This window comes from Topomyia yanbarensis, chromosome 3 (genome assembly GCF_030247195.1).
Source record: "Topomyia yanbarensis strain Yona2022 chromosome 3, ASM3024719v1, whole genome shotgun sequence".
In the NCBI taxonomy this organism is placed as follows: Eukaryota; Metazoa; Arthropoda; class Insecta; order Diptera; family Culicidae; genus Topomyia; species Topomyia yanbarensis.
Window position 1 is genome coordinate 290,093,243 of NC_080672.1, and position 27,543 is coordinate 290,120,785.

General features: G+C 39.0%; 2 protein-coding genes across 2 annotated transcripts; one reads left to right on the top strand and one right to left on the bottom strand.

Moving 5' to 3' along the window:
• Nucleotides 1-2,628, top strand: LOC131687725 (cytochrome c oxidase assembly protein COX18, mitochondrial). Its single transcript, XM_058971820.1, has 4 exons — nucleotides 1-778; nucleotides 834-1,109; nucleotides 1,971-2,081; nucleotides 2,142-2,628. The coding sequence occupies exons 1-4, from the start codon at nucleotides 383-385 to the stop codon at nucleotides 2,337-2,339; spliced, it is 981 nt and encodes a 326-aa protein (XP_058827803.1). The 5' UTR covers nucleotides 1-382; the 3' UTR covers nucleotides 2,340-2,628.
• LOC131687724 (uncharacterized) lies at nucleotides 2,353-26,832 on the bottom strand. Its single transcript, XM_058971819.1, has 5 exons — nucleotides 26,535-26,832; nucleotides 10,837-13,047; nucleotides 9,885-10,776; nucleotides 9,645-9,821; nucleotides 2,353-2,597 (listed from the first exon to the last, which is right to left on the bottom strand). Exons 1-5 carry the CDS (start codon nucleotides 26,601-26,603, stop codon nucleotides 2,455-2,457), a joined length of 3,492 nt encoding a protein of 1,163 aa, XP_058827802.1. The 5' UTR covers nucleotides 26,604-26,832; the 3' UTR covers nucleotides 2,353-2,454.
• Nucleotides 26,833-27,543: the final 711 nt, after the last annotated feature.

Below are 27,543 nucleotides of genomic sequence, written 5' to 3' on the forward strand. Positions count from 1 at the left end.
TTGTTTTTGGTAAGTATATTTTGAATAGCCAGAATATTTGTGCAATAGGATATTTTTTATTCCGCTGTAATATTTACGGCAAGCGAAAGTAACACAACGCGTGTTGATTTATAAGTTTCAGCGCAGAATGATTCAGTTCATAATATTGATATCGCTCTGCATACTGGTGCTTAGCGTGGAACGAGCGGATGCTTCCGGCTTAGGTTTTGCTGATACGGTAGCACTAATTCTCGGCTTCGCCATAGGAACCGTCGGAATACTGGCCTGCCTGGGACGCTACGCTCGTCGACTGCGAGCTGGTTTATATTGAATGCGATCGAACGAAGTTCTGTTTAAGATACAGTAATTTATCGTAGTTTGTAAGATATCTAATCAAATCAAAATGAGCTATTTGAGAGTAATAACGAGACCTGCGATTAACGCAAGAACCTGCAAGGCATTGAGACATACGCGGCACTATTCACTGGAGGCGTCCCTGACTGGCTTATGGACAACGGTTTCATGCAGCACTCCAGTGGCATATATGCAACAAGGATTAATCGCAATGCACGATCTTTCCGGATTACCCTGGTGGGCTTCGATAATTGTGTCTACAGTACTGGTGAGGTCTATTGTGACGTTGCCATTGGCTATCTATCAAAATAAAATCGTTGCTCGCTTGGAAAAAATCACACTCGAAATGCCCGCCATTGCTAGTGAGCTTAAACGGGAAACTGCTTTTGCAATTAAGAAGTATAGCTGGACAGAACAAGAGGCAAGGATAATGTACACCCATTCGGTATGTATGCAATTGAATGATATAAACCGTAGTTATTGTTTTTTTTCTTTGACAGCTGAATAAACAATGGAACAATCTGATCATTCGCGAAAATTGCCACCCAGCGAAAACGTTAGTCGTTTTGTGGGGTCAAATTCCACTATGGATCATAATGTCTGTATCGATCCGAAATATGGTCCATATGCTTCCTGATCCAAGTTCAGTCGATGCTCAGATCACCTTCGCCGAACTAATGCTGGGTGGATTTGCCTGGATACCAAATTTAACGATGGTGGACCAATCATGGATACTACCAGTGGCGATGGGTGTGATTAATTTTTCAATTATAGAGGTAGGTTGTGATATACCTGGGTCTATATTTTTCAATGTATGAAGCTCGGAAGGACTTAAGTGCGTTGATTCTATGAAAATAATTTTGTACGGGCGATTAATCTTCTACAACTCTATTTCAGTATTCTCGCCCATTTCATCTCATACATCAACATCAAATATTTGAACCGTTGGTTTTAATTTGGAACTTACTTCAGAAATTAGGGCAGGCTTTAGTAACGTTCTAGCACTATATTCTCATCAATACTATATTTCTGTTTTGTTCGGATTTTCATAGGAAAACGAAAATCGCTTTCATAGAATCGATATGAGAGCTTTTATATTTATCGTTTCGTTTAGTATGACGGTGACAGTGAAAAGACGCAGGTGAATCCATAGAATTCAATCATTCATTGAATAGATATCAAATTGTTAGGCCCTGCTTGATGGTACTAAATCTGTAGCCTTCTACAGGCATGGGCCATGCACAGAGCTGCACATGATTTTCACACCGCTTACTTAAGGTTGAACGAGGACGGGTACGACAGATAAGAACAAAAAACAAATTTTCATACCTTTTGCAAAATTTGCATAAAAATCAATCAGCTGTATTGTAACAGTCCTTTTTTCTGACAATGGGCTCGTCATATTCTGAGGAATGCTATTCTATTGGAAAAAATCATTGGCATTTTATTTTCTAGAGACTGGTTTTCTTGGGACAGTCGCACAACCATTAATAGGCTTATGAGGGTTGTTAGGGGTATTCATACCCAGTAATTTTCAGTTCATACATTTTTATTGGTGTTTTCATTACAATTAAACTCCTTTTCAGATATGCTAGAATATGTAATTTCATTTTCGAACGACTTTTAAAATCTTTCAGATACAAAACGCGTCCAGAACGAAGACACCATCAAAACTTCAGAAGACATTTACCAATTTGTACCGCATTCTCAGCGTGTTGATGATTCCAGTAGCTGCTACAGTTCCTTCAGTAAATTCTTTTCCATTCTGTTGCGCAGATAGTACTTCTAACGAGATTTTTCCCCTACAGTGTCTCTGTCTGTATTGGGTAACGTCGAGTGCTTGTGGATTGGGTCAAAACTTATTATTGATGTCACCCCGTGTCAAACGCCTGGTAGGAATTCCTCACGTTCCCTCGGAGATAGCTCAACCTTATCAGCATATTAAAACGAATCTTGCAGATAAATACAGCTCTTTGCTAGCAAAAATGCGACTAAGTTCGAAATAGATAATTATTTAACTTTTGTTATGTAAAATAAAAAAGTTTTATTCGTATAAAAATGGTAACGGTACATCTTCTTAGTTACTAAGAGTATTGCATATTAAGGTACTTTAAGAATGTTCTATACGCCATACATATGCAGCGATTGTTTAAGCTTTTCCTCGATCCAGTCAAGATAGTGAGACACCTTGACATACACTCCCGGCTTGTTGACATAGCCACAGTGAAAGCCCCAGGATATTATTCCATACAGTGTGTGACCGCCTGCAAAAAGAAAATAAAAATTGTGATAATATGCCATTGTAATAATTAGTAATCCAAACATCAATGTACTCCTTTCATTCTCTTTTATCAATATTTCTTCATTATACGGAATCAAACTTTCAAGTGCCTATTTGATCGATTCGGTTGTCCAAACTCTTCGATAAAATGCTTAAAAATTAAAATTATTTGAAAAGATCTCGGGTAAAATCATTGCGATGGCTTCATGCAGCATGGAAGGAGTGTGTTAAAAAGGTAGTTTGGCCATTCAATGCCCAACTTTTTTCTAGTGTATTCAAAGCTATTTTCCCTTGAAAACGGTGGGGTCAAGAAACAGAAAAATCCTTTTTTCATAAAGATAGGTGCTCCCCTCGCAGTGCTAGGAGCTGCTCAATTTTTACCTCCCAATGCTCAATACAATTCTCCTAGAATATTTACAATAGTCCAATTGCGTGCAAAATGCAGCCAAAGACACTCTAAATTGATATCAGTTTTCAATAATATTGCAATATAACGAAGATATATGAAAAAAATCATTTTCCGTCGTCAACGTAAACTGTCCCTGGCAGCACTGCTCCATCGGAATCCAATCAAACTAATTCCAATAACTTCAGTCTTAGAGCTGATCCTTGTAACTGGTAATACTCAAATGAAAGGTAACAGACGCCTTTATTGTGCCTTTTATGAGCAAATCTTGTCTCAATCAAACGTTACAGCTTTTTTGATGTTGTCCACAAACAACATGGGCATGAAGGAGTTAGCACCTACTTCAGACATGAGACATTCGTGCAAAGACTAATAACTAATCACTTCGCTCAAAAGATCGAAATGCATTTCGGTAAGCATTGCGAGCCGGCTTTAATGCCTCCGACCGTCTCTCCGTCTTTGATTCCAAGCTCTTCTAGATAATTTTATGACTATAGCATGTTCGGCATTCTACCAAGCAGTTCCGCTAGAAGTACATATAACTTAAAGTGGACTTGCGATTGTTTTATCCACGATCTCATCCAGGTCACTTGGAGGTTCAATTGTTGGAAAATGTCTCTGAAAACATAGTCGCAAAACCCTGCTCGTGACGGTCCCAGTTACTGGAACTGAGATATTTAGTGAGACGTTTAAATGATCAAAGATGGTGTATTAATGATCGGATAACGACGATACGGTACGAGCTAGGTTGCCAATTCATGCGTAATACTGTCGGATCAGGGAGTTACATTTAACACATTTTCCCTGTTGTAAAGTAAGGTGGTTTTTGTTTGAGGCGAAACTGAGTCAGTTCCTAACCCCAACTGCTGTCAAAATGTATGGACTGACAGCAGTTGGGGTCAGAACCTGACTCAGTTTCAGGTTCAAGCGAAATCGCCATAAAATTTAAAAGGAGTACTCAATCAAAAAAGTTGTTTAAATGTCTGGCCATTTTCTGCATTGAGTATATGCAGATTGATGTTGCTTAAGGGAACATAGAAGTTTTTTACCATGTTTTCTGACTCATTTTCAATTATTTTGTCGAAACCAGAAAGCAGCATATTCTGAGGTTTTTGCATATTATAAAACACTATTTTTCAAGAAAATTTTTGCAGTAAAACATTTTCCTCACTTCCCTATGGCTCCTTGAAGTTGTTAATACAAAAATTAGATGAAATGCGTTCCTTCAAATGAAATGAAACATTCAAAAGCGATCCTAAATAATATTCAATGAGCTTATCTCTCCTATTTAAAGGATTCAATTTCCAAACGAAATGGAAGGCATTTGTAAATAAGCATATTTTGCTTCAAACACTCGTCTTTAATTGCATTAAAAATATTAACTACTAAAATTTAGCAAAAATTATGGGTCAAATAATAGATACTTTGATAGGTAATCTTGAATGTAAGCTTTTCCATCAAAAATCAATCCTAAATGTTTAACTTGGTCTGACCTCATTAAATTCCAACCAGTGCCGGCGCCAGGGGGGGGCGAAGGGGGCAGCCGGGGCAAAATTTGGGGGCGGCAAATGCTGCTGAACATAATTATCTATTACTGATTATCATTGATCATTAATCGCGATAAACGTTAAGTTCGTGTGAAACGTTTGAATTCATATTGTTTTGGCGACTGTAAAAGTTTAAGAGTGTTAATGATCAGAAGTACGACGGATCTGACGGAATACAACAATATCTGAATCTGAACCTCAAACTTAACGATCTTAGCAAATGCAAGCGAAAATTGTTTTTAAAAATTGCATTATTAGCTTAACTATTTTTGATAGTTAACAAAAGGAAGAATAAAGGTGAAAGTGCAGTTTATGTCTCACAAATAAGGAACCAGAAAAATTGGATTCTTACTGCTGTAATTGAGAGTAAATTTGTTGTTAATTTTTTCTTATGTTTATATTAACACTGTCTAATTGTGGCAAATATATCCCACACGCTATACGGCGTTTTATTTAATTTCAATAACGTTTCAAAACTTTTGGGAATTTCCAACACTTACAATTGCAATTGGTTTTTGACAACGGCGAAATCATTGCAGTAACCCCTTTAACTCTCTTGTTACCTACCGTACCAATCAGTCCTTTTGCTGTATCAATATGTCGTCTCTAGCTCACTCCGTTAATTGCCGTTTGTCTCCAGCTTCGCAGAGCACGAGGACTCCTCAGGTTCCCTCCAACGTGTTCGACCTACCTTGCTCGTTGTGGCTACTTGTGCCAGTCTGATTAGTTTCGGGAAACATTTTACCTGTTTGTCGTCCGCGAGTTTAACGACGTGCCCAACTCATCACAGCCTCGTATATTCTGCTGTGTGAACAATGGATAGTAGGTATAGTCCCAGAGCCACAACGTGATCTTCTGATGCCCTTAGCGGAGTCTCAGTGTTGTGTCCTGAACACCACTTTGCCTTACCTTTTTTGTTCGTCTTTCGAACAATAATTGAGTGTGTAATTGAAAATCGCACACTTATCGTGACTTACTTTATGACTTATCTGCACTTAGTTTATAAAGTAAATCAATATATCGAAATATGAAGACTTTTATAAAAAAGCACGAAAACTATTTTTTTAGAAAATCCTTGGAAAGTGACACGGAAAATCGAAACCATCAATATAGAGTACCAATAGATCACTAAAGTTTGAAGACATGTAAAAAATAACTTCACTGCAGATTTGTTTTTCGAGGTTAGGTGCTTGATGCCGAGGGCCGGGGCATTTTTTCAGGAGACATTATGACGGACTGACAGCATCTAAATGTCGGTTTACATAATTGAGATCGACGGTGTTGTTACCGTTTCGATTGCGTGGGGTGAAGCGGTTGGTTGTTTCAAGGACCGCTTTCTTCAGTGAGTGAAGATTTTGAATGGCAATCGCATAGTAGCAGTATTGCTGTGTAGGATTTGTTCTTCACAAGGTTCGTACCGTGCGTCATGTTTTGCACTAAATAAAGGCAAATAGGCCATTTTAGTAATACAATCGCGAGTGGCAAGTACGCAGAGAATCAAAATCCAATCAAAGCCGCTCTAAGCACTTTTCTAACAGAAATACTAGAGAAAGCCATGTCTCACCATTACAAATCGTTATGCTCTCTTGGCTTGGGAAAAGTATGACCTTCCCCATCGCGAGACATCTGTTACTGCTCCTAAAAACTGTAGTCGAACGAGATTTATTTGTTAAAAACATTTGTTATGAACGATCGAATATAACAGCTACAGGAAGCGCTGACACAAAGCCGAAGCAAACAGCTCCAGGTTTTGGAAATTTGAGAGCTTCCACCGTTTCAAGAAACACCAAAAAAGGGGGTTATCTTCTCGCTGATAACAGATCTAACTTTCTTCATGGTCTTTGCTACAATTTTAAAGAGGTGGCCTGCTTTACTGCCCATGATCAAATATTTGTCCCTTTTTTGTTGCTATGCAACTATGAAAACAAGCGTTAAGTTTGCAACAATTTTCGCTATTTTCAATTGTAAGTCATTGCAGTTCGTTATTTAATCTTCTATCAACTTCAGATTTGATTTTAATCCTATTTAATGTGAATGAATCTAGTCCCATTCAGATAGGGCCGTTGTGTACTGTTTTGACACTGTTGGTGGAATTTCAGTTTAGTGCCCCATTTTCAATTCGACTCACGAACAATAACAACAAGGAACCAGAAAAATTGGATCCTACTCATTTTAATATTTATCCTTACTTATTTTATACAGTAGATTTCAGCGTGCCTCTAAGCTTGGTGCCCTTGGCGGGGGTCAACCTGACCAACCAAGCACTACATGTCTGCATAGCCAATGAACATTTTGTAGCTGGTTTGCATCGTACCGTATCGTATTTTGTTCGACCGCTATCGTCCACTTCAATACAGGAGAGAGAGTGTATAGGACGTATATGAAGAATATCACGGTGTTCCTAAAACCGTTATAAACTAAAAAAAAATGACCATAAATTTGGCATACGGCATTCGACAGATATAGTATCCAAGCATCTTCTCAGTGAATTTCAAAATGATCCATCGAGGGATTCGAGATATATGGCGATTTGAAGTTTTATGATACGTTTCATAAGGCTACCAGCAAACACCCACGGGTTTGGTCCAATCTCTATAAACAAAAAAATATTTGTCTACTTATTTAGTACATGGAATTCGAAAGATATAGTAATCAAGTATATCCCTTGCAAGTTTGAAAATATTTCATTGACGGAATCGAAAGTTATAACAGTTTGGATGTGGTATGCGGTCATAGATGGGTTTTCTACCAGACTTCAAGCGTGAATCCATGTTTGTCCATTGACTATTTAGATCGTTTATACGTGTCGCGATTTTTAAAGGAAACCCTTACTATTTTATTACATAAATAAAATGTACAAATGGTGTTATTAATATGGTGCACTGAAAAAATATGAAAATAGGGTTGTCTACCAAACGTTAAATATAATGTGCAATTTAAAAAAAATAGATGAAAGTTGGAATGTTTACTTCAAAAGGCCATATCTCAATGGTATGTTGACTGATTCTAATTATTTTTTCATTATTGAACAGGTAGACGTTTCATCGTTAATTTTCATCAAGAAGAATATAAAATAGAGTTGGCTACTTCAAACAATAGACAACTTAATTATCCTCAACTATATGTATTATCACTATTTAGTAAATATCTTTATATTCAAAACGACGACCTATCAATTTCTATACATTAGTTGAATGCAACGAACGCAAACTATAAATCATGGAAAAATAAAACCATAAATTCAATACATATATTAAAAAATATGAAGGTATTTGCTGATTCAGATCAATTTATGTTATGATACGGTTTTTGTTGGAAATTTTGTACAATCGTGATTCGCTGGTTGGGTTGACAGATGTTAAAACTGGGGGATGTTATTAGTAGGGGGATCAAAGGGGATGTTATTAGTACAAGTTCGTCTGCACATATCTCTAACTATTGTCAGTTTGATTGTCGAATTGAATTTAACATGAGAATTTGACATTCAGATGTCGACAATGGACCAACTAGCGCGGAGGTCCAACTAAAAAGCGGCTCCTGTTAAAAATTGAGCGACCAGCGAATCACGACTGTGTTAGTTTTAACATTTCATATATCCATAATTTGTAGTAAACAGCAATTGCAATCAACTAGTATATAAAAATTGATAGGCCGCTATTTTGAATACAAAAATAATCACTAAATAATTATAATACATATAGTTGAGACCAATTATATTGTCTATTTATTTATGTAGACAACTCTATTTTATATTCCTCTTGATGAAAATTAACGATGAAACGTCTACCTGTTCAATAATGAAAATATTTAGAATCAGTCAACATACCATTGAGATATGGCCTTTGGAAGTAAACATTCCAACTTTCATCTATTTTTTTAATTTACCCTATTTCCATATTTTTTCAGTGCACCATATAAATAACACCTTTCGTGCATTATATTTATGTAATTAAATGGTAAGGTTTTCCTTTAAAAGTCGCGACACGTATGAACGATCTAAATAGTCAATGGACAAACATGGATTCACGCTTGAAGTCTGGTAGAAAACCCATCTATGACCGCATACCACATCCAAACCGTTATAACTTTCGATTCCGTCAATGAAATATTTTCAAACTTGCAAGGGATATACTTGATTACTATATCTTTCGAATTCCATGTACTAAATAAGTAGACAAATATTTTTTTGTTTATAGAGATTGGACCAAACCCGTGGGTGTTTGCTGGTAGCCTTATGAAACGTATCATAAAACTTCAAATCGCCATATATCTCGAATCCCTCGATGGATCATTTTGAAATTCACTGAGAAGATGCTTGGATACTGTATCTTTCGAATGCCGTATGCCAAATTTATGGTCATTTTTTTTAGTTAATAACGGTTTTAGGAACACCGTGATATATTCAGTTATATCAGATATAAAGGCGAAGTGAATGTGTACCAGCCATTCAGGTCACTGGAGCGAGAGGCCATCTTGGTGTCTAATTAAACCATCAAGCTACTTAGGTCCAATTAAGGAATTGTTCTTCAATTCACCACAGGATCTTTTTTTGATACTTACTATAATTTGGGAAGTTTGCTAACTCCCGGAGACACACCGCACACGCATCGGCCTAGGTGACTTGACGGTCACCTATGTGTAACCGTAAAAGAGCATCGTTCAGTCCTCTAATCGTCAACGGAAACTGAAGACTAAGACTCTCGGGGAAAGGCCCTAATTGCCAAGGAGAGCCACCCTTCTCGGACTGGCAAAAGTCGGTCTGGTCCGTCGCCAACCAATCTCACCAACGAAGGAAGTGCCTGTTGGACACCTCGCTCAGAACGCCTTCTGGGTCCGCCATATATAAAAGTCAATGTTTGTATGTATGTGATTTAAGGACTCCAAAAGGCATAACCGATTGCCGAAAAAATTTATGCATACTTCGGAACAAATTGTGTTTTCCTCCTAATTCGTTGAAAGTGGCAACAATACGCGATTTACCCATCGGTAGCATTTTATAATATTTTTGTATAAAGAATAATTACTAAGCCCCTCAACGTCGACATCGGCTATTTGCATAGATTATGGCCGTACTTACGATTATTTGTACAAACTAAAGGTCCGCCGGAGTCCCCTTCACAAGCATCAACACCTCCATCTAGTGCACCTGCGCAGAACATTCCCTCGGTTACGTTATTGCCGTAGACTTCCGGTTGATTACAAACCGCATCCGAAAGTAACGGTACTTTGGCCGCTCGCAGTTCCAGTGAGTGAGCTAAATTTTATAGGGAAATATTACTATCTGTAGAAACAACGCCAAGCTCGGTTCAAATGTTACCTGAAGATCCGGACTGAGTTGAACCCCATCCAGAAATCGTACAGTTCATACCCTCTTGGTAGGGTTGATTTTTTGCTGGAAGACATACTGGCTGAATAAATTCGCTGAATCTTATTGGTGTCTTCAGCAGAACAACTGCGATGTCGTTGTTCATGTGGTGACCAACTCTGAAATTCTCGTGAATGTAGTAGTCCTCTATGAAAATATCAATTTCTGCCTGCTCCAATGCTTCCGTATTGTAATCGCCTATACGGATCATGTAGGCTCCTTTCGGATACCCGATAAGGCAATGGGCGGCTGTTAAGATGTGATATTTTGAAATTAGAACAGCACCACACCAATGGACAGATTTGCCTTGTTTCTTAGCTCTCAGTGCAGCTTGCCATGGATGATGTCCATATACTGTCTCACCACCGTGGACAACTCGTGAACCGTATGATGGTTTTACAGCTTTTGGATCCACTTGGATCTTACCGCAGCTGTCTGGATATATTTTACTCGACTTCTCGACGTAATCGAATTTTAATGATTTCCCGATCGAACGAAGTTGGGCTGGCGTTGGTCTTGTGCTCTGTGGCGTGCCACATTTTACACCGACATCTTCGGGATGCCCACAGTTATGTTCTCCCCAGTGCCAATGTATACAATCGTCGATCGAGCTCTCGTTGCCGTTGCACACAACCTGGTCCAACCAGATTTGGCCTGTTCCTGGTTTATACTTATTCTTTCGTATCTCTGCTGTCCCATTCAACCCAAGCTGTCGACAGATAACACGAGCTTCCCGAATGCCAAAATCGTCATCACATATTGTTCCCCAGATTCCACGATACTTGATCTCCACACGACCTTCCGTACTGCTTGGACCGTCGACTAAACGCATTTCCAACGGAGCCTGAAATGTGTGATATGAGGATTAATATTTTCTTATAGAAACTGCCACAAGTCTACTCACATTACAATGCAAAACACTTTCATCTGATCCGTCCGCACAGTCCATCACGTTATCGCAAAGGAAACCAACGGGAACACACTCGGCTGAAGTATCGCATAACCAGTAATCGTTTGGACATGTCATTACAGGAGTTTTACATACAACGCCCATGATTTCCTCAGCGTTACAATCATGTACTCCCCATCCGGAAAATGAACATTCTTGTAGTGAACTCTCGTTCCCAGTGCATCTAACTTCATCCATGATAAATACCGGATTGCTACCGTTCATCATTTCCACATTTGGTGGATAAAACGAATTTGGTTTCAGTTCCAAGGCACCCTGTTGGAATCCAAGTTCACGGCATAGTACATTGGCAGCTTCGATGCTGAAATTATCATCGCACACATAACCCCACTTATCGAACACTTTGACTTCCACGCGACCTTGGTGTTTGTTTGACAGTCGAACCTCATATCCTATGTGACTACAATTTCTTTCATCAGCACGAGTGCCACAGTCATCTTTTCCGTTGCAAACTTTGGATTGTTCGATACACTTCCCATTTCCACAGATAAATTTGTCCTTGCAGGGATCGACGGTCGTTGTCGATGGTCTCGGTGTGGTAGTGGCACTCGCTGTAGTCGCAACCAATGGACGCCATTGCGGAGAATCTTCACCGAAACGACTTCTGATCGCTGGTGTGGTGGCTCTTGGCCGATACATCGGATAGAACTGTTGCGGTTGCTGCTGGGAAGCGAACGACGGTGAGGCGTGTTGCCGGTTGAAATTCGTGTTGTGGGGTCGGAATCCGTATGGTGCCGGAGGTCGGTTGGTTGGCATGCCGTAGAACGGCGATTGATACCCACTGAACTGTGAATTGATTTCCAATGGGGAAGCTATGTAGGAAGACGATTTTTCAGCTGGTTTTGGAGTTTGGTGTAATCCGAGTACATGCAGTTCTGCAGGGTTACTACGAGATACTTGGTCAACTTTTGGTGTGGTCGTCGAATCCATGATTGAATTAATTTTGGTCATGTTAAGGTCGACGTTATTGCTAGACATGTACGGTCGTAGTAACATTTTGAGGGCATCGCTGATGGGAAGCTTCGAGGTGTCTACATTAGGATCGCTCGGATTGGATGATGCGTTGGGTCGATGGAGGCTTGGATTTGACTGCTTGTTGGCTTGATTTGTTCGTGAAGTCGTGCTCGGTGGTGGCGGTGCATATACAGGACGAACTGCGCTTGATGCTACTTGTTGATAGGTTGGTTTGGGAACCTGAAGTGGAATAGTTGGCTTATTTGTCGGTCTTACTTCTTCGTCATCGTTGAAGCGGATATCAATGTCGTAAGTGACGTTTTCAACATCAATTTCTTCCGCATCCGGATTGGTTTGTTGAGTGGGTGGCAATTTTATTAAGTTTTGGTTACGGTTACAATCAACGTTGTGAATATGATCGCAAACAAATATTTGTGGATTGAAAGCAGTTCCCGGTCCACAGTCCTGTATAACTGTTGCTCCCGCGTTACAGTTCAAGAACTTCCTGCAGTCTGTGGGATGCTCTCGTAATCCTATTACATCCGGGGGACAACTAATTCGAGCAGGTCCTATCGATTGGGGAGTCTCTTCGTCATAGTCTTGTGTGTAAGCAGACAGTTTTGGATTGTTAGCATCCGTTAACCGAGCCAATCCATTGTAGGTCTCCATATTATTGGACGTCAAGCAGTGAACTTTCGAAGGATGGTCACATTGCCGTGTGCTGGGATTGAATAGTGTTCCCGGGGCACAGCTTTGAATGTAGCCGCGACCTTTCCAGCAATTCAGAAATTGCCTACAATCCATGATGTACACGAAGTGTCCCGATAGCAGCGGTGGACACTGAAGTCCATTGAAACTTTCTGTCTCGTCAACCGTGCTGCTTCTTAGCTTGGGATTGCTGGCGTCCAGAATAGCGTTTTCATTTCCGTATTCGTAATTTGGTGCTTGCAGCTTTGACGAAGGAGTTGGACCCTGTTTGCGTGCTGAAGCTGCAGTTGTAATTGCAACTGGGGTAGTGTATGCATTAACTGTTTGTTGATATGGGGATGCGTGATAATTTAGATTATGATCACTTCGGGCGTAGTTTGGTTCAAATGCGCGAGCTTTGTGAGTATGAACTTTACTGTACTCGCTATGGACTTGCGGCATCATATTCAAGTTGGGTCCCGAGTAGGTTCGAGGGTCGTAAATCTGTTAAAAGGTTGAAAAAAAAGTATTGATTATATTTGTGTAATACGGGTATTTATTTTAGAGCGTTGTATTTTCTAACAGGAATATCTTTTCTCACAGGCATCGAATTGCCAAAGTCACTTCAACACTTTTGTTCAGCGTTTTTTTTTGTAATTTATCATGAATACCACTTGATCTTCGTTACTAAATTGTGAAAATATTACGTTGCGTAAGCACAGTATACTTCGTAGATTGCAGACTAACGACTAATCCTGCGTGATAGTGAGCATGATGCCAGTCGGGCTGGTCATTCGGGAAGATGAGGAGTGCTTTGAGCTACGTGGAAATAGGGGAGCCCGCGAGCGCACCAGGGTGACCTCGGTCGCCAGATGGCAGCGTGAGTGGGTCAACTCCTCGAAAGGTAGGTGGACCCACCGGCTGATACCTAGCATATCGAGCTGGGTGGGAAGACCCCATGGGGAAGTTCACTTCCACCTGACACAATTCCTGTCAGGCCATGGCTGTTTCCGTCAGTACCTCCACAGGTTCGGGCACGCGGAGGTCCCAGTCTGCCCGGACTGCCCAGGTGTAGATGAAACTGCCGAACACATACTGTTCGTATGTCATCGGTTCGACGTCGAAAGAAGAGCAATGCTTGACCTCTGTGGCTGGGACACAACCCCGGATACCCTTATTCAGCGGATGTGTCAAACGGTGGAGAAGTGGAACGCAGTCTCGGCTGCTACCATCCAGATTGCCAGTAGGCTACAGGTAATCTGGCGAACCGAGCAACAGACGGCGGGCACGGCTAACTAGTGATTGGTTAGCTGGAGCAAAAAAAAAGGCCAAGCGCAAAAAAAGGGAGTGAATGGTCTGTTCATGCCGAGGTAGGTTTGGCGCAGCGAATGGCAACCGCGTAAGGGGTAAACCCAGCCACCCCGAAGCAAGACAGAAGAGTGAGTGTATAGGCGTATAAGTGGACTGCCTCATGCCAAGACGGGAGGGTCGTAGCGTAGTATGTTGGAACTAAGCTATCGATGCCTCATGGCGTGGCAGAGGAGTGAAAGGGTGAGCATCCAAGTCAGTCTCACACTGCATGTTAAGGGTGAGCATAAAAGTCAGCCTCACAGGTTGGTAGAGGCTAGCACAAAAGTCAGCCTAGCAAGGAATGAAAAAGGTGAGCACAAAAGTCAGCCTCGCACGGTATGTCAGAAGTGGGGCCTAAGAAAAATGTCCCACATGGGATGCCAGAGGGAGTGACAAAGGTACAATAGAGTGGCACGATTGAGAGTGAATCAGGTGATAGGGTGAGCACCCAAGTCAGCCTCACATGGATGGGTAGGGCGAGAACAAAAGTAAGCCTAGCAAGGAATGAGTAAGGTGAGCACACAAGTCAGCCTCGCATAGAACGTAAAAGGTGAGCACAAAAGTCAGCCTCATGTGGGAGTGTTTGAGAGTGAATCAAAGTGTGATTGAGAGAGCACCCAAGTAAGCCTCATACAGGATGTATGATCGCGTGAGTGAGAGTGAATGAGTACATTGAGTACAGCCATCCCCCCAGAAGTAATACCGAGAGGTAGTTCCTGGGAGGCATGATGGCGGAGCCCAATGGAGTTTAGTCGGTATTAATGGCTGGTCACCATTCGAGTCCGACACGCCCCCAGTGCACCCCGTGTGGTAGATTGGACCCTACCGTTAGCACGTGTACTGGGCTAGGACATAAAGGTCTTCTCCATTGTAAAAAAAAAAAGAAAGACTAACGACTCTCATTCCCACACAGACTCCTTGAGGAACAATGTTTGGGAATAACAATTGTCCCAGTTCAAGCGAGAATTTCGCCTGAGAACCACAATTGCGGTCCACGACCATTTTTACCATAACTTGGGTTATTTGTTTATTTGTTTATGTTTATTACCTTCACCAACAGGCCCCTTGGCCCCAATGGTGGTTGCTTAAACTAATTACATTTTAAAATTGACAACATTTTCGCTTTTATCGCATTCGGCGTCCGGTTGAAGTCAAAGGCCGTCGCCACACTGTTAAAAATTCGCTGGAGTCCGGTAACAGCGCTCTGGCAACCATAGTTGGTTCTCCTGAACGGAACTCGCAGAAGAGAGTTATTACGTAGAGCTCGGACGCGGACTTGAAGATCCAGACGTCCGAGGATTGTAGGGCAATCCACTCTGGCAGAGAGTAAGTCCGAGACGAACAGGGCTCGAGAGCAGTCCCTCCGAATGCTGAGTGTATCGAGGTGTATTAGCTGGCAACGGTTTTCATAGCTCGGCAGCTGAAATCTGTTTCGCCATGGGAGATGACGAAGAGCGAAGGGTATGAACCTGCATTGGACAGTAGGGCATTGCAAAAAAAATTTTTTTTGAATTTTCAAAGGCCCCCCCTCTCATATTGTGACAAATGTCAAAGTAAGCTCAGATGAAAAATTTCACATCATTTGGACAATTCTAGACCCCCGCCCACTTCGCTTGAAATTTTTGAAATTGGTGCTATGGGAAAATGTGGAGGAAAAATATATTAAATGCTATAACTTTTGAAGTAACAATCAGAAAATTACAATTTATACCTTTTTTAAAGGAAATAACCTTAGTATTTGAATGGAGATATTCCTGTTTCTATAAAAATACGGGAAAGCGGGGTGACCCCAAAATCCCCCACTTTTTTAACTTTTCTGCTCCGTTGTGCAAACCATACATGTTTTGCAGTTTTTCTAATGTGCAAAAATCTCAGAAATCGAACGGAACCTTTTAGACTTTTGTCCGAATACGAGTTGGGGTTATAGCAAAGACAAATAATAAAGACGTGAATCGTTCGAATAAAGTTTTAAAAATTTTTGGCTCATTTTACAATTTTTGAAAGTAACTCGGGTCCCTTCAGATTTCACCGCTTGATGGCGCGCCAGTTTGAAGTTTCTTCTGAGAGTGTACTGGGAAAACGAAAAACATCAACGCAGGCCTTGATGCATGTAAATAAATAAAAACAAAATGTGGTATTGAACGTTACTATGGCGGTCGCACGTGCAATATGAAAATCTAACAATGATTTTCTTGTTTTTGCGTCGGTTATTCGGTTGTTACTTGATCTAAAATTCGTTGAGTTTAAATTGGCGAAATCCGCTGAAATAGAGCAGTGAGTATCTATTATAACTGACGTAAATTATTTGACCCAACAATCGTAATACATGCAAATTTTCTTTGCAGTGTAGTCCAGGGTTGTTAATACGATACATTTTTCACGATAATTTATCGGCGTTACTCGTTAACGATAATGTATCGTCATCGGAAACTCCGTTAACGATAATGTATCGTCGCCTTCATCGTCATCGTCGATAATTGTATCGTCGTTTTCATCGTCATCGTCGGTTCATCGGTTATCGCGATACATTTTGCGTTACTTTCCCATTTATTGGAGTTGAAGTTGATCCGGTTAATTTTCAATTGTTTAGAAATAAATACCTATTGAAGGACATGTTGTTGGCAGTTGAAAATCAATAGTTTTGGACATTTTCTATGCACAGGGGGGTCCAACGATGCGTCAAAATGAAATAATTTAAACTTTTCGGGAAAGTGTATTATATTGAAGGGAAAGTTGTTGGCAATTGGAAATCAATAATTTTGGACATTTCAATACGCAGAAGGGTCCGACGATGTGTCAAAATTGAATTTTTCAACTTTTCGAGTAACTTTGTGCACAGAAGAGTCCCAGGTGCACAGTGTTTCCAAGCGGAAAAAAGGTGATCAAAATTGTTTTGACCATGAAGAAAACAAATTTTGAGCTATTGTGTAATTAGTAATTTATAGCACGCAAAATTGTAGTGTATTGAAAAAAAACTTCTAAACCACTATTATTAGGCCATTTACAAATTACACTACACATTTTAGTGGTGTGGTGATTAACAGATTTTATTATAATTTTAATTTAAACTAGAAGATTCCGGATTTAAAAAAAAGAGAATATACATACACATTTCCAATGTTTGATTACATTTTCTAGTTAGGAAGCTTTTAGCCCCCTCCTCCGTTTCTTCTCTACACTATGTAACAAGATGCTTCATTGTTCCTTCTTTTACCCTTAAATATGTAGTGTAATTTATGAACGGCCTCATAATAGAGTTTTAGTCGGTTTTTTGAATACAGTGAAGACCCGTTTTTATCAGCCCCTTGGCGAATTTTAGGCTGATAAAACGATGACATTGGCAAAATCGGCACATATTTTTTCTGGTTCTAAAGAGACGAAGTCGAAACGCAAACACCTGGACTAACATATTTTTTTTTTCTTTTTAATAAATCGGAGCGGTTAAAATATTCTTTTTTAGTCCCTCGACAAAGCCTCATAACCCGTTCTGATCATTTAGTAAAAATTTCCCTTAAGGAGGTCTTACAGTACAGTATTATTATTTTTGTATATTTTGCATCTCTAAGATAAGAAAAATATGCTAAAGAAGGAATTTACTCGAATTTGACTTGAACGTAGGTTGGAGCCCACCAAACGATTTTGATAGTGTTTGTTTTGCTTTTTGGACACAACATTCGATAACTTCTACGTTGTAAGATATACAAATAAACTTACATTATTACAATTCTGTATTTTCTTATGCTGAACAAAATCTTGGAACATTTTGAAATTCTACAAAATTACCAGGAAAAATATTTTTAAAAAAGCAATTTTCAGGGGTATATAAAAGAAATCTCCACAAATGTAATTTAAAATCGACAGATAGATACATAGTCTCTTCAGCGAAGTTAATACTTAAGATATTCTCAACAACTTTGCCAAAGAAAGTTTTTTTTTTATTTTCATAAATGACCAAACAAAAACTTGCTGCTCAGCTTTAGAGAGATTAATCACCCAACTAATACTTTTTAAATGAAAAAAATATAAATAAACTTTGCTGAAGACACTATAGCTAAAAAATGTTTTTCGTGGTTCAAAGAATTTATTTCACCTTTTTGCCACTTTGGAAACACTGTGCACTGGTGGATCCTCCTGTGAATTGAAAATGTCCAAAACTATCGATTTTCAACTGCCAGCAACCTGCCATTCAATATAAAAAGTTCGCGAAAAGTTGAAAAAATTTGTATTTTGACGGTACATTGAAAATGCCTAAAACTATTGATTTTCACTTACCAATAACTTCTTCAATATAATAAACTTTCACTAAAAGTTGAAAAAATCCATTTTGACACATCGTCGAACCCCCTGTGTATTGAAAATGTCCAAAACTATTGATTGTCAACTGCCAATAACTTTCCCTTCAATATAAAACTCTCCCGAAAAGTTGACAAAAAAATTCCATTTTGACTCATCGTCGGACCCCCCTGTGCATAGAAAATGTCCAAAACTATTGATTTTCAACTGCCAACAACATGTCTTCCAATAGTTATTTATTTCAAAACAATTGAAAGTTGACCGCATCAACTTCAACTCCAATAAACGGGAAAGTAACGTAAAATGTATCGCGATAACCACCGATGAATTATCGACGATGACGATGAATCCGACGATAAATTATCGTTAACGGAGTTTCCGATGACGTTGACGGGTGGTTAACGTTATCGACGATGACGATTAATTATCGATTAACAACCCTGGACTGTAGTCTGATGATCAAAATGAATCGTGGCAGCAACAACCGTGGTCTAATAAGAATCTCAACAACCAGCCGACTTGGCGAAATTCCCATCACACCAATCCACATCCCAACAGCAACGAATTCTAATCAGCTGTTCGTATCCGTTTTACCATTATTTGAACTCTTAAAAACGATCCCGTTGCACGGTTGATGTTGGAAATATCTCGAAAGATCTGTAAACGAGCCAATCAAAGATGCGAAGAAGTTAATCCAACTTATATGACAAAAAGGGAACACCGTGTTATTCGAGGACTAAAGGCAAACTCCGAAAGCTAAAATATGATTTAAAAATATATCTTATTGAAATAATTAAGGAAAAACTGAACCTCCACAGAATTTAAGAAAAAACAAGCAACTCTTATCGTAGTTGAGACAATTGTACTACTAGCGACTACATAAACTGAATAATAAAAATGAATAAAACTTAAAAAAATCGCATGTATTGCAATAGAGAGCTTGGAAACGCTATCGCTCTCATAATAATAAGGTTGCTTGAATATGTTTCGGCGCCTAGATCGGATTGTTTCGAACGAATGTATTTTCAAAAAACACGATTGCTTTAGAGTTTACGTGAATTTGACAAAATACAATTAGCATAGGTTCGTCAATTCCATCTGCGCTAAAGAGCATTATGTCTTGCATAACTTTATCGGATTCAATGGTCGAACTTCGTGGATTTTTGTTCCTGTTTCACACTCATAGCCAATATCCGGAAAAATTGGTTTTTGTAACGGCCAATTTCTTTACTTTGATGAAAGCCGGTTTTTGCAGAAACCCGGTTTTCGGCTAACTGGTTACCAGCAACCCAATAGCTGGTTTACGGCAAAAACCGGTTTGCAGTCAGTGAAGAAATTGGCCGTAAAAGTTTTGTTTAATTTATACAACTGATTTTTTTCCTTAGCTACCTAGTAAAGTTGTTTTATTTCCTTAGATACCTGTCGGCAACAGAAAAATGAGTGATCGTATTTATGATGTCAGCAAAACGTCATGGTTTGGTCTGACATTTCGAGGGACCGTGAGTTACTTATTGGCGAATCCACAATGAACCAAAAATAAATCGTTAGAGGCAAGGCCCTGGTTATAGGGCCTTTTGCCATTTATATTAAATTTTATCATTTTCTCGTGCATATAGCTCTATTATTCTTCATTCAATTTTAATAAATTGTACCTTGTTGAACGTGGAAAATTAGAAATACAACAAAGATAGATTGGCTTGCGTTAAAATTCAAAAGCATCAAATTTTTTGACATTAACTCTACAAACCACATTTTTTTCATTAAATGTCCTAATACCTCAACTTCACCTATTTTTCCAGGTATGAAACTTTTCTCATGTGATTCCTAAGCGCATTTTTCACTATAAATAGTAAATTAAATAAGAATTTTGTTGTTAAATGGAGTTAATATGTGCGATTTTATGATAAAAATGTGAAATCGAGACTATATGTCAGATAATTTGATATTTCTGAACTTTACCGCAAACGAATCTATTTTTATTTTGTTCCTAAGGATTTTCCACGTTGAACAAGGTACATTTTATGAAAATTGAATGAAGAATAATAGAGATATATGCACGAGAAAATCATAAAATTCAATATAAATGACAAAAGGCCCTATAACCCTCATTTCTCGTATTTGGAAAAAGGTCTAAAAGGTTCCGTTCAATTTCTGAGATTTTTGCACACTAGAAAAACTGCAAAATATGTATGGTTTGCACAACGGAGCAGAAAAATTAAAAAAATAGGAGATTTTGGGGTCAAAGTGACCCATCACCCCACTTTCCCGTATTTTTATAGAAAAAGGAATGTCTCCATTCAATTACTAAGGCTATTTCCTTTAAAAAGAGGTATAAATTGTAATTTTCTGATAGTTACTTCAAAAGTTATAGCATTTAATATATTTTTCCTCCACGTGTTCCCATAGCACCAATTTCAAAAATTTCAAGCGAAGTGGGCGGGGGTCTAGAATTGTCCAAATGATGTGAAATTTGGCATCTGAGCTTACTTTGACATTTGTCACAATATGAGAGTGGGAGCCTTTGAGAATTCAAACAAAAATTTTTTTTTTGCAATGCCCTATTGGACAGCCTCGATTCTGTCAATCCCGTTCTGGTAGTACGGATTCCAAACAGCTGAACAATATTCTAACGTTGAGCGGACCAACTCGCAGTAAAGCGATTTAAGACAATATATGTCCCTGAAGTTTTTCGCTTTTCGGATGATGAACTCAAGCTGTCGTGATGCCTCATCCACGATGTATGACGTGTGTGATTTGAATGTTAGTGCCGAATCCATGATGACTCCGAGTTCTTTGATGTGAGAGTGTCTTGGAATGCTCGATCCGAAAAAATGGTAATTAAACTGAGTCGGATTGATCATTTGCTCGGGTTTAAAACCATTCTGTTTAGATCACACCACGTACTAAAACTGTCCAGTTCCCTCTGAAGAAGCTCGGCATCAGTTTTATCCCGTATTTGTTGAAAAATTTTCATGTCGTCGGCGAAAGAAAGGCGGGGTCCTTGTAATGTGATATTGACGTCCTTAAAGTATATTACTAGACCGAGATGGTTTCCTTGCCGGATGTAGCGAAGAATGGTGCAGATAGACAGTCCTTAATGCTGATTTGGAGTTTCCTTCCATCGAGGTAGGAACGAAACCAGCGCAGAAGTTGTCCATGAATGCCGAGTTTGTCCAGCTTCGCTAGGCGCAGATAGATCCATGTAGATAGCATCGGTTTGCAATCCGTCAGCGAATCCATCCATTACATATGTTGTGAATGAGAGCAGGTTTGTCGTTGTCGATCGTTTAGGCAAGAAACCGTGTCGGTCATCTGCAATGTAGTGTTTGCAGTGAAAGAAAATAGGATCTAACACAAACAGCTCGAACAGTTTTGATACAGCACTTAAACACGAGATTCCCCGATAATTGTCAATGTTCGATTTGTTTCCTTTTTTATGAACTGGAAACATGTGCGCTGCTTTCCAGCAGGAAGGGAATATACCAGTAGTGAGTGATAGCTCGAAGACTCGCCGAAGTGGTTCAAGAAGCCCGCTGATGCACTTTTTGACAAAAATCGAGGGATCACCATCTGGACCCGGGGAACAAGATGCTTTCAGTTTTGCAACTTGGGTTATTAGAACGGAAGTGTTGAAGTACTCATTTAACGGAAGGCCCCGACTTAGTGACTCCCATATGTACTACAGATTAGATAGTGGGTAGGTATTTAGCCTGGATGCACTTCAAGCAAGTGATACGACTGAGAATAGATGTTTTGTATTTACTTATGTTTGAACAGTTTATTGGTTGATTAGAATAAATATATGCAATTTCAATAAAAAAAATTCAGATATCACACCGTACCATTAGTAGGGTGACATTATCAGGCGAGTGAAAATCCAGGACAATCTAAGAGGGAGCCCCCCCTTTCCGTTACTTCTCGCTCGAACGTGTTTGGTGATACTCTGCCAGAATGTCTGTCCTGAGAATTCGCTTCCCGGGCACTTCTTTGAATTTATACACAAAGGATTCTTGACGAACCACAAGCAGCGAAGCTATCGTTGGTGAAATCTGTAATTCTCAATTGAGTGAGCGGTTGAGATGAAATATTTTTAAATTATCTACGCATGATCGCCGGAGAGTCTTTAGCACTAAATGCTAGTCATTGAAGTAAAAGTAAATGATTGGCAATCTTCAATAAAAACCATTACTTCTTGATCTGTGAACTAGGATCGAAACATATCCAAAACTACCATTATTTCCAAATTTCCCATAAGAGAGGGCAGTGAAACCCCCATAGTATACTTTCTATTCGAGACTTGGTTTGAAAAAATCGGTTGTCATCATCGAATAACCGATATGACTTTCATTCTGGAATATACCCGAAGCCCGGGACTTCCGGAATTGTCGATAGTGGACAATAACGTACCTAGGTTGACGTACAAGGTCTGTAATAATGGCTCTTTACGCATTAAATGGGTTATTCCACTTTTATTGAAAATAGGTAGTTTTCGCATTAATGGGTACTTTATTTTATCAGTGTATATGAGAAATTTCTATGCGACCGAAATAACCCATCAGTAACTCCGGAAACACACGGTCTGTCACAAAGTCTTATGTCCCATCGGTTATTCTGGCGCTTGTTATTGATGCATCCAGTTTCGGAAAGGTATGTTTGCATAATTTACCACCGTACGTTCCGTTTTACTGGGTCATACGCTGCCTTAAAGTTCACGTTCAGGATGTGTCTAGCTACTAGTAACTATTTATCAATTGATCAATGATTTATCGAAGTGTAATTAGTTGGCCCACGGTTGATTGTCTTTCTCGACTTTTTTATTTGATTTTTTTATTTATGTAGCGTAAGACAAATAATTCGAGCATATCAATTAATATTCTTCAATACTTTTAAAGTTTAATCCCTACCCTAATTCTCAATTATTGTGCATCTAATCTGCGTTGTTGAGCTGCGACAAAAGCAATTGCATGAAATTCAAATCTGTCAAACTTGATTTAATATTGGGTTGTAGGTTATTCCAATATGCGCTACCTCTCACAAACAGTAATTGACCATAGTATGCTGATCGATGTTTAGGTGTCTGAAAATTCCTGGTTCTTGTATTTCTTAATGGTGTCAGTTTCATAAATAAGCCTAAAAATAGTAACGATCCATTCGTGAAAAGAAAATCTCCATATATAAAGTGTGGAAGTAGCTAACTTTTGAATACTTTCATTTTTGTTGGAATATCAGGTATCTTGTTAGTAGATCTAGCTGTTTCAATGAACCATATTTTTTCCCGACTTGAGCATTAATAAAGGGACTCGGGTCTAAGTTCGATGTGAAAATTACACCCGAAATATTAGCACGTTCAACAATATTTAATAATTTCCTAGCCTAAGTATAATTGTAGATGAGTTTGATTTTGCACATCATCATTGCTCTTGTTTTTAAAGGGTTTATAGATAACAAATTTTGCTGCGACCATTGAAGGATTTTTTGAAGATCATGGTTTATCAATCTAAAAATTCTAAATATATTATTATTTCCACTCGAACAAAAATAACAAAGCAAAACTGTAGAACAGAAGGGTGGATGATCAATAAACAATGAACACAGAAATGGTCCTAGAACAGAACCCTGAGGTACTCCAGAATCAATTCTGTTTAAAAAAGACATATCACCGTTGTACGAAACTGATTGACTGCGTTCGGACAGATAAGATCGTATAATAAGGAGATAGCGCTTTGCGAAAAACTAAATTCTGTTACTAATTTGTTTAATAACAGTTGGTGTGAGACTCGGTCCTTTTTTATCAATAGCCAAAGCGTTGTCATTGTGTGCTTTGAGTAGAGCAGTTCCAGTACTATTACTTTTACGGAAACCAGACTGAAATTTGATGAGGTAATTCATCTCATTTACAAACATCGATATTTGTGATTTAACTAGCTACTCAAATGCTTTTGATAGGGCACTGAGCTAGTTAGCCAATTCGAAAGTATTTATCCTACATTCCATATTATCGCAGCTATATGGTGTATTATTTAGTGCAACCAGTCGGTTCTGTCTTTTGGGAGTTTGACAGGATTATCAGTACAATCAAAATGCTTACACTTAAGGTTCAAGTTACCTTTTTTAAGCATGTGTTAGAATTGAACGCTTGGTAGTGTGCGTAGGAAAATTTGTGTTCAGCTTTGCCACCGGATTATCCATTTAAACCTTTTTAAAACTCTAAAAGAAGAATATCAGTCGATTTATTAGATCATCACGATTCAATTCATGCAAAATACATGCTGGAAAAACCATCGGCTTAGCTAAATGGTGCTTTAGAAAAAGTGGCTGTGGTTTTTTCATTGCGCAGTTGTGTTGCGTACCCCAGCTCGGTGTGATAGTGTGATAAAAAATCACAGCCACTTTTTCAAAAGCACCATCCAGCTAAGCCGATGGTTTTTCCAGCAGGTATTTTGCATGAATTGAATCGTGATGATCTAATAAATCGACTGATATTCTTCTTTTAGAGTTTTGAAAAGGTTTAAATGGATAATCTGGTGGCAAAGCTGAACACAATTTTTCTTACGCATACTACCAAGCCTTGAGGTAACTTGAGCCTTAAATCTAGGCTGTAAGACTTTTACGGCAATAGGAATAAACGTAGCCAAATGGATAATACTGAAAATAATGCCAAGAAAACATTCCCTAAACGTGAATATAAAAATATTCAAATCCTCTCGAAGGTGCACTCATGTGGAATATGATATCCTTCACATTCTATTAATTCTTATACAATACATATTAACGCTTCAGATCTTCTGAAATTGTATAGTATTTCTCTGGTCACCATAATGCGTATCATCCAAAGCGAACATAATGTGCAAATGCAGTCAGACGAAAAACCGATTTCAAAATAGTGGTGGGGTGTTTCGTGTGTTGAGTTGAAAACTTTTTTTCTATCTGGACGTCAAAAGCAAGGTCAAAGCCTGGCTCAGGTCTGGACCTGAAAAGGGGAAAGGCGATGGGTTACGTCCGGGAACCGGCTGGAATTCGAGAATTGATTCTGAGCCAGACTAAACTAGCCTGGATCCGTGATCTGTCCCGGATTCGGGGTCTGGGTCTAAATCGGGATCAGCCATCTGGAACTCATTGTGAAAGTTCGACATAAGCATCATCTAGCATTCCAGAAGAAACCAGTCACAATTCCGGCTAGCTTGACTCGGTACTTATACAATCATTGGAATCGATCGAATTAGCCCGCAGCCAAACAGAGCCGAAGTTGGCAGTAACGGAAAAAAAACTATTTGGCTGTGTGATACATATACAATGTACAGCTCTCGAAGATCGCCACTCCACAGTTTAATATCTTTGCGGTAATAGGGGTTAATTACCACAATGCGCAATTTCATAGTCTATTATCAAAAAGATAATAAAAGCTTCCCCAAAAGTAATAGAAACTTACTCGTCTTTGCTTTTCGTGTCTTGATCGTAAAGGTTCTAAAATGGCAAAGAGAGACTCGAAAAGCGTAGAGTGGAATCGGAAACATTGTAATTATTTAAAAAGGCATTGTATAAATAAACAAGTAATTTATCATTTTACCTCACTTGATTATTTTGTATCTGCTATTCTTATTACATCATGTTTCGAGACTACATCTTTTTTGGACGGATTTCCCCATTAATTTCATAGGACTCGAACATACTCGTATGACATTATATAGTACCTCGTTATCACTAGACCAGAAGAAGTATTCCAAACTATCATCATTTTTGTTTGAGTACTTATGAGGTTTGTTCGACCCTCAATAAGTCCATGATTTGGTTAAGGATACTAAAAACTAGTACAGTGTGCAGAAACCATAATCATCGATCTTTTTATGTAAGCGTGGTATGAATTTCTGCTGCAAAAAACTTCCTTAAACACCAGCTCGTTTCCGGTTATCCGTTTATAATGATGACAATGAGGTCAACTTTGTGCTTTTATAGTCATATTTCACACTTTTCATTACGAAACATGCCTCTTGTTGGAGTCCTTTCATGGCGTTGAAGTAAAATTTGTAAACATTCACTAGAGCGAAGATTGAAAATGCTGATAGTGAGGCATCTTCATTTTGCTTGCAGTAAAATTACACAAAGGTTATTTGGCGTTGTTGTATTAGGAGTGGTATGTCTAATTATGTTCATGAATGTTCTCTACAAACATGTGAATCACTTTTACATAAACAGATCCAGTTCGGTATTCTCCTACATTCCAGTTGATCTCATTCTTTGTTTGTTTTTCAAACTGAATTTAAAATTGATAACGTTCGCACTACCATGTCCTGCGTCACAATAAATCTAGATTTCGATGTAAAGCGTTTGAATCTTCGAAATAAACTTACACCGTAGGCTTCCTGATTAATGATCAAGATAATCAACATCCAGGTGAGCCATTGCTCCTGGGATTTCATCTTTGAAACGAACACGTGTCACTATAGCCGCCAAAATAATACTACTCTCAAATAAGTTGGGAAAACACGTCTACTCTGGTCGGATTCGCGAACTACTGTGATAAGGTCCGTGAGTGCCTGGAACATTAAGCATCAACAGTCACCCAACCAACTGCTGCTTGGGTATACATACAACTCTATACGATCATCTTTGCTCTGCCCGCGTTATCAATTTCTTCCGAGTATCATCCGCTTATCAATTTACCGACAACAACGATGCCACTGAGGCTACCCTCTCTGCCATTACCATCAGACGACGTCGACGTCTGACTGTGTCATCGCTCTGGATGGCATCTTACTCTACATTGCTCTTAGATTTTTGTTTTGAAATAAAATCGTAACTGGAACTTGGCCTTCGTCCACAACATAGTATATCCGAATGTTTTATTTGCATTTCGTTTGGTGATCCCGTAAAGCTTCCCGTAACGATATCGATCAGACAAGAATCGAACCCATCACCTCCACTAGCATGCACGTCTTCTTTTATGTCCAAAGTCTTATTGATCTCAGATTAATTTATATGTATGTACAAATTCTACGCATTCATTAGGGATGTTCTCGGGGATGACCCAAGTGACGTCATCAAATAATATACCGTTCTATTAGTATAGAACGCATAACGCAATGAAGCTATGAAGATTGAGTCTGGTAATTGATTTTGGGACCGCCGCTGGACCATCGATTCGACCGGGTAAGAGATGGCTTGTAAACTGAAAAATTGTCCCCCTGACGGTACGGCTCGCAGTTCAGTGAAACTCAATTAATATTAATTGATTCTACCGTACAGTTGATCTATCATCGTTCTTCGGCTTCCCGCAAATTTGTAGTTATGTGGGAAAATTTGTTTGCTACATAACAGTTTGATCAATTTGATTGAAAATTGACCTCATATACATTGCGT

Excerpts from the sequence above, each read along its gene's own strand:
- LOC131687725 (XM_058971820.1), top strand. The coding sequence starts at position 383 with ATGAGCTATTTGAGAGTAATAACGAGACCTGCGATTAACGCAAGAACC. Across the intron at positions 779-833 it reads GGATAATGTACACCCATTCG|CTGAATAAACAATGGAACAA; the intron begins GTATGTATGCAA and ends TTTCTTTGACAG. Across the intron at positions 1,110-1,970 it reads TTAATTTTTCAATTATAGAG|ATACAAAACGCGTCCAGAAC; the intron begins GTAGGTTGTGAT and ends AAAATCTTTCAG.
- LOC131687724 (XM_058971819.1), bottom strand. The coding sequence starts at position 26,603 with ATGAAATCCCAGGAGCAATGGCTCACCTGGATGTTGATTATCTTGATC. Across the intron at positions 10,777-10,836 it reads AAAGTGTTTTGCATTGTAAT|GCTCCGTTGGAAATGCGTTT; the intron begins GTGAGTAGACTT and ends CACACATTTCAG. Across the intron at positions 2,598-9,644 it reads TTTAGTTTGTACAAATAATC|GCGGTCACACACTGTATGGA; the intron begins GTAAGTACGGCC and ends TTCTTTTTGCAG.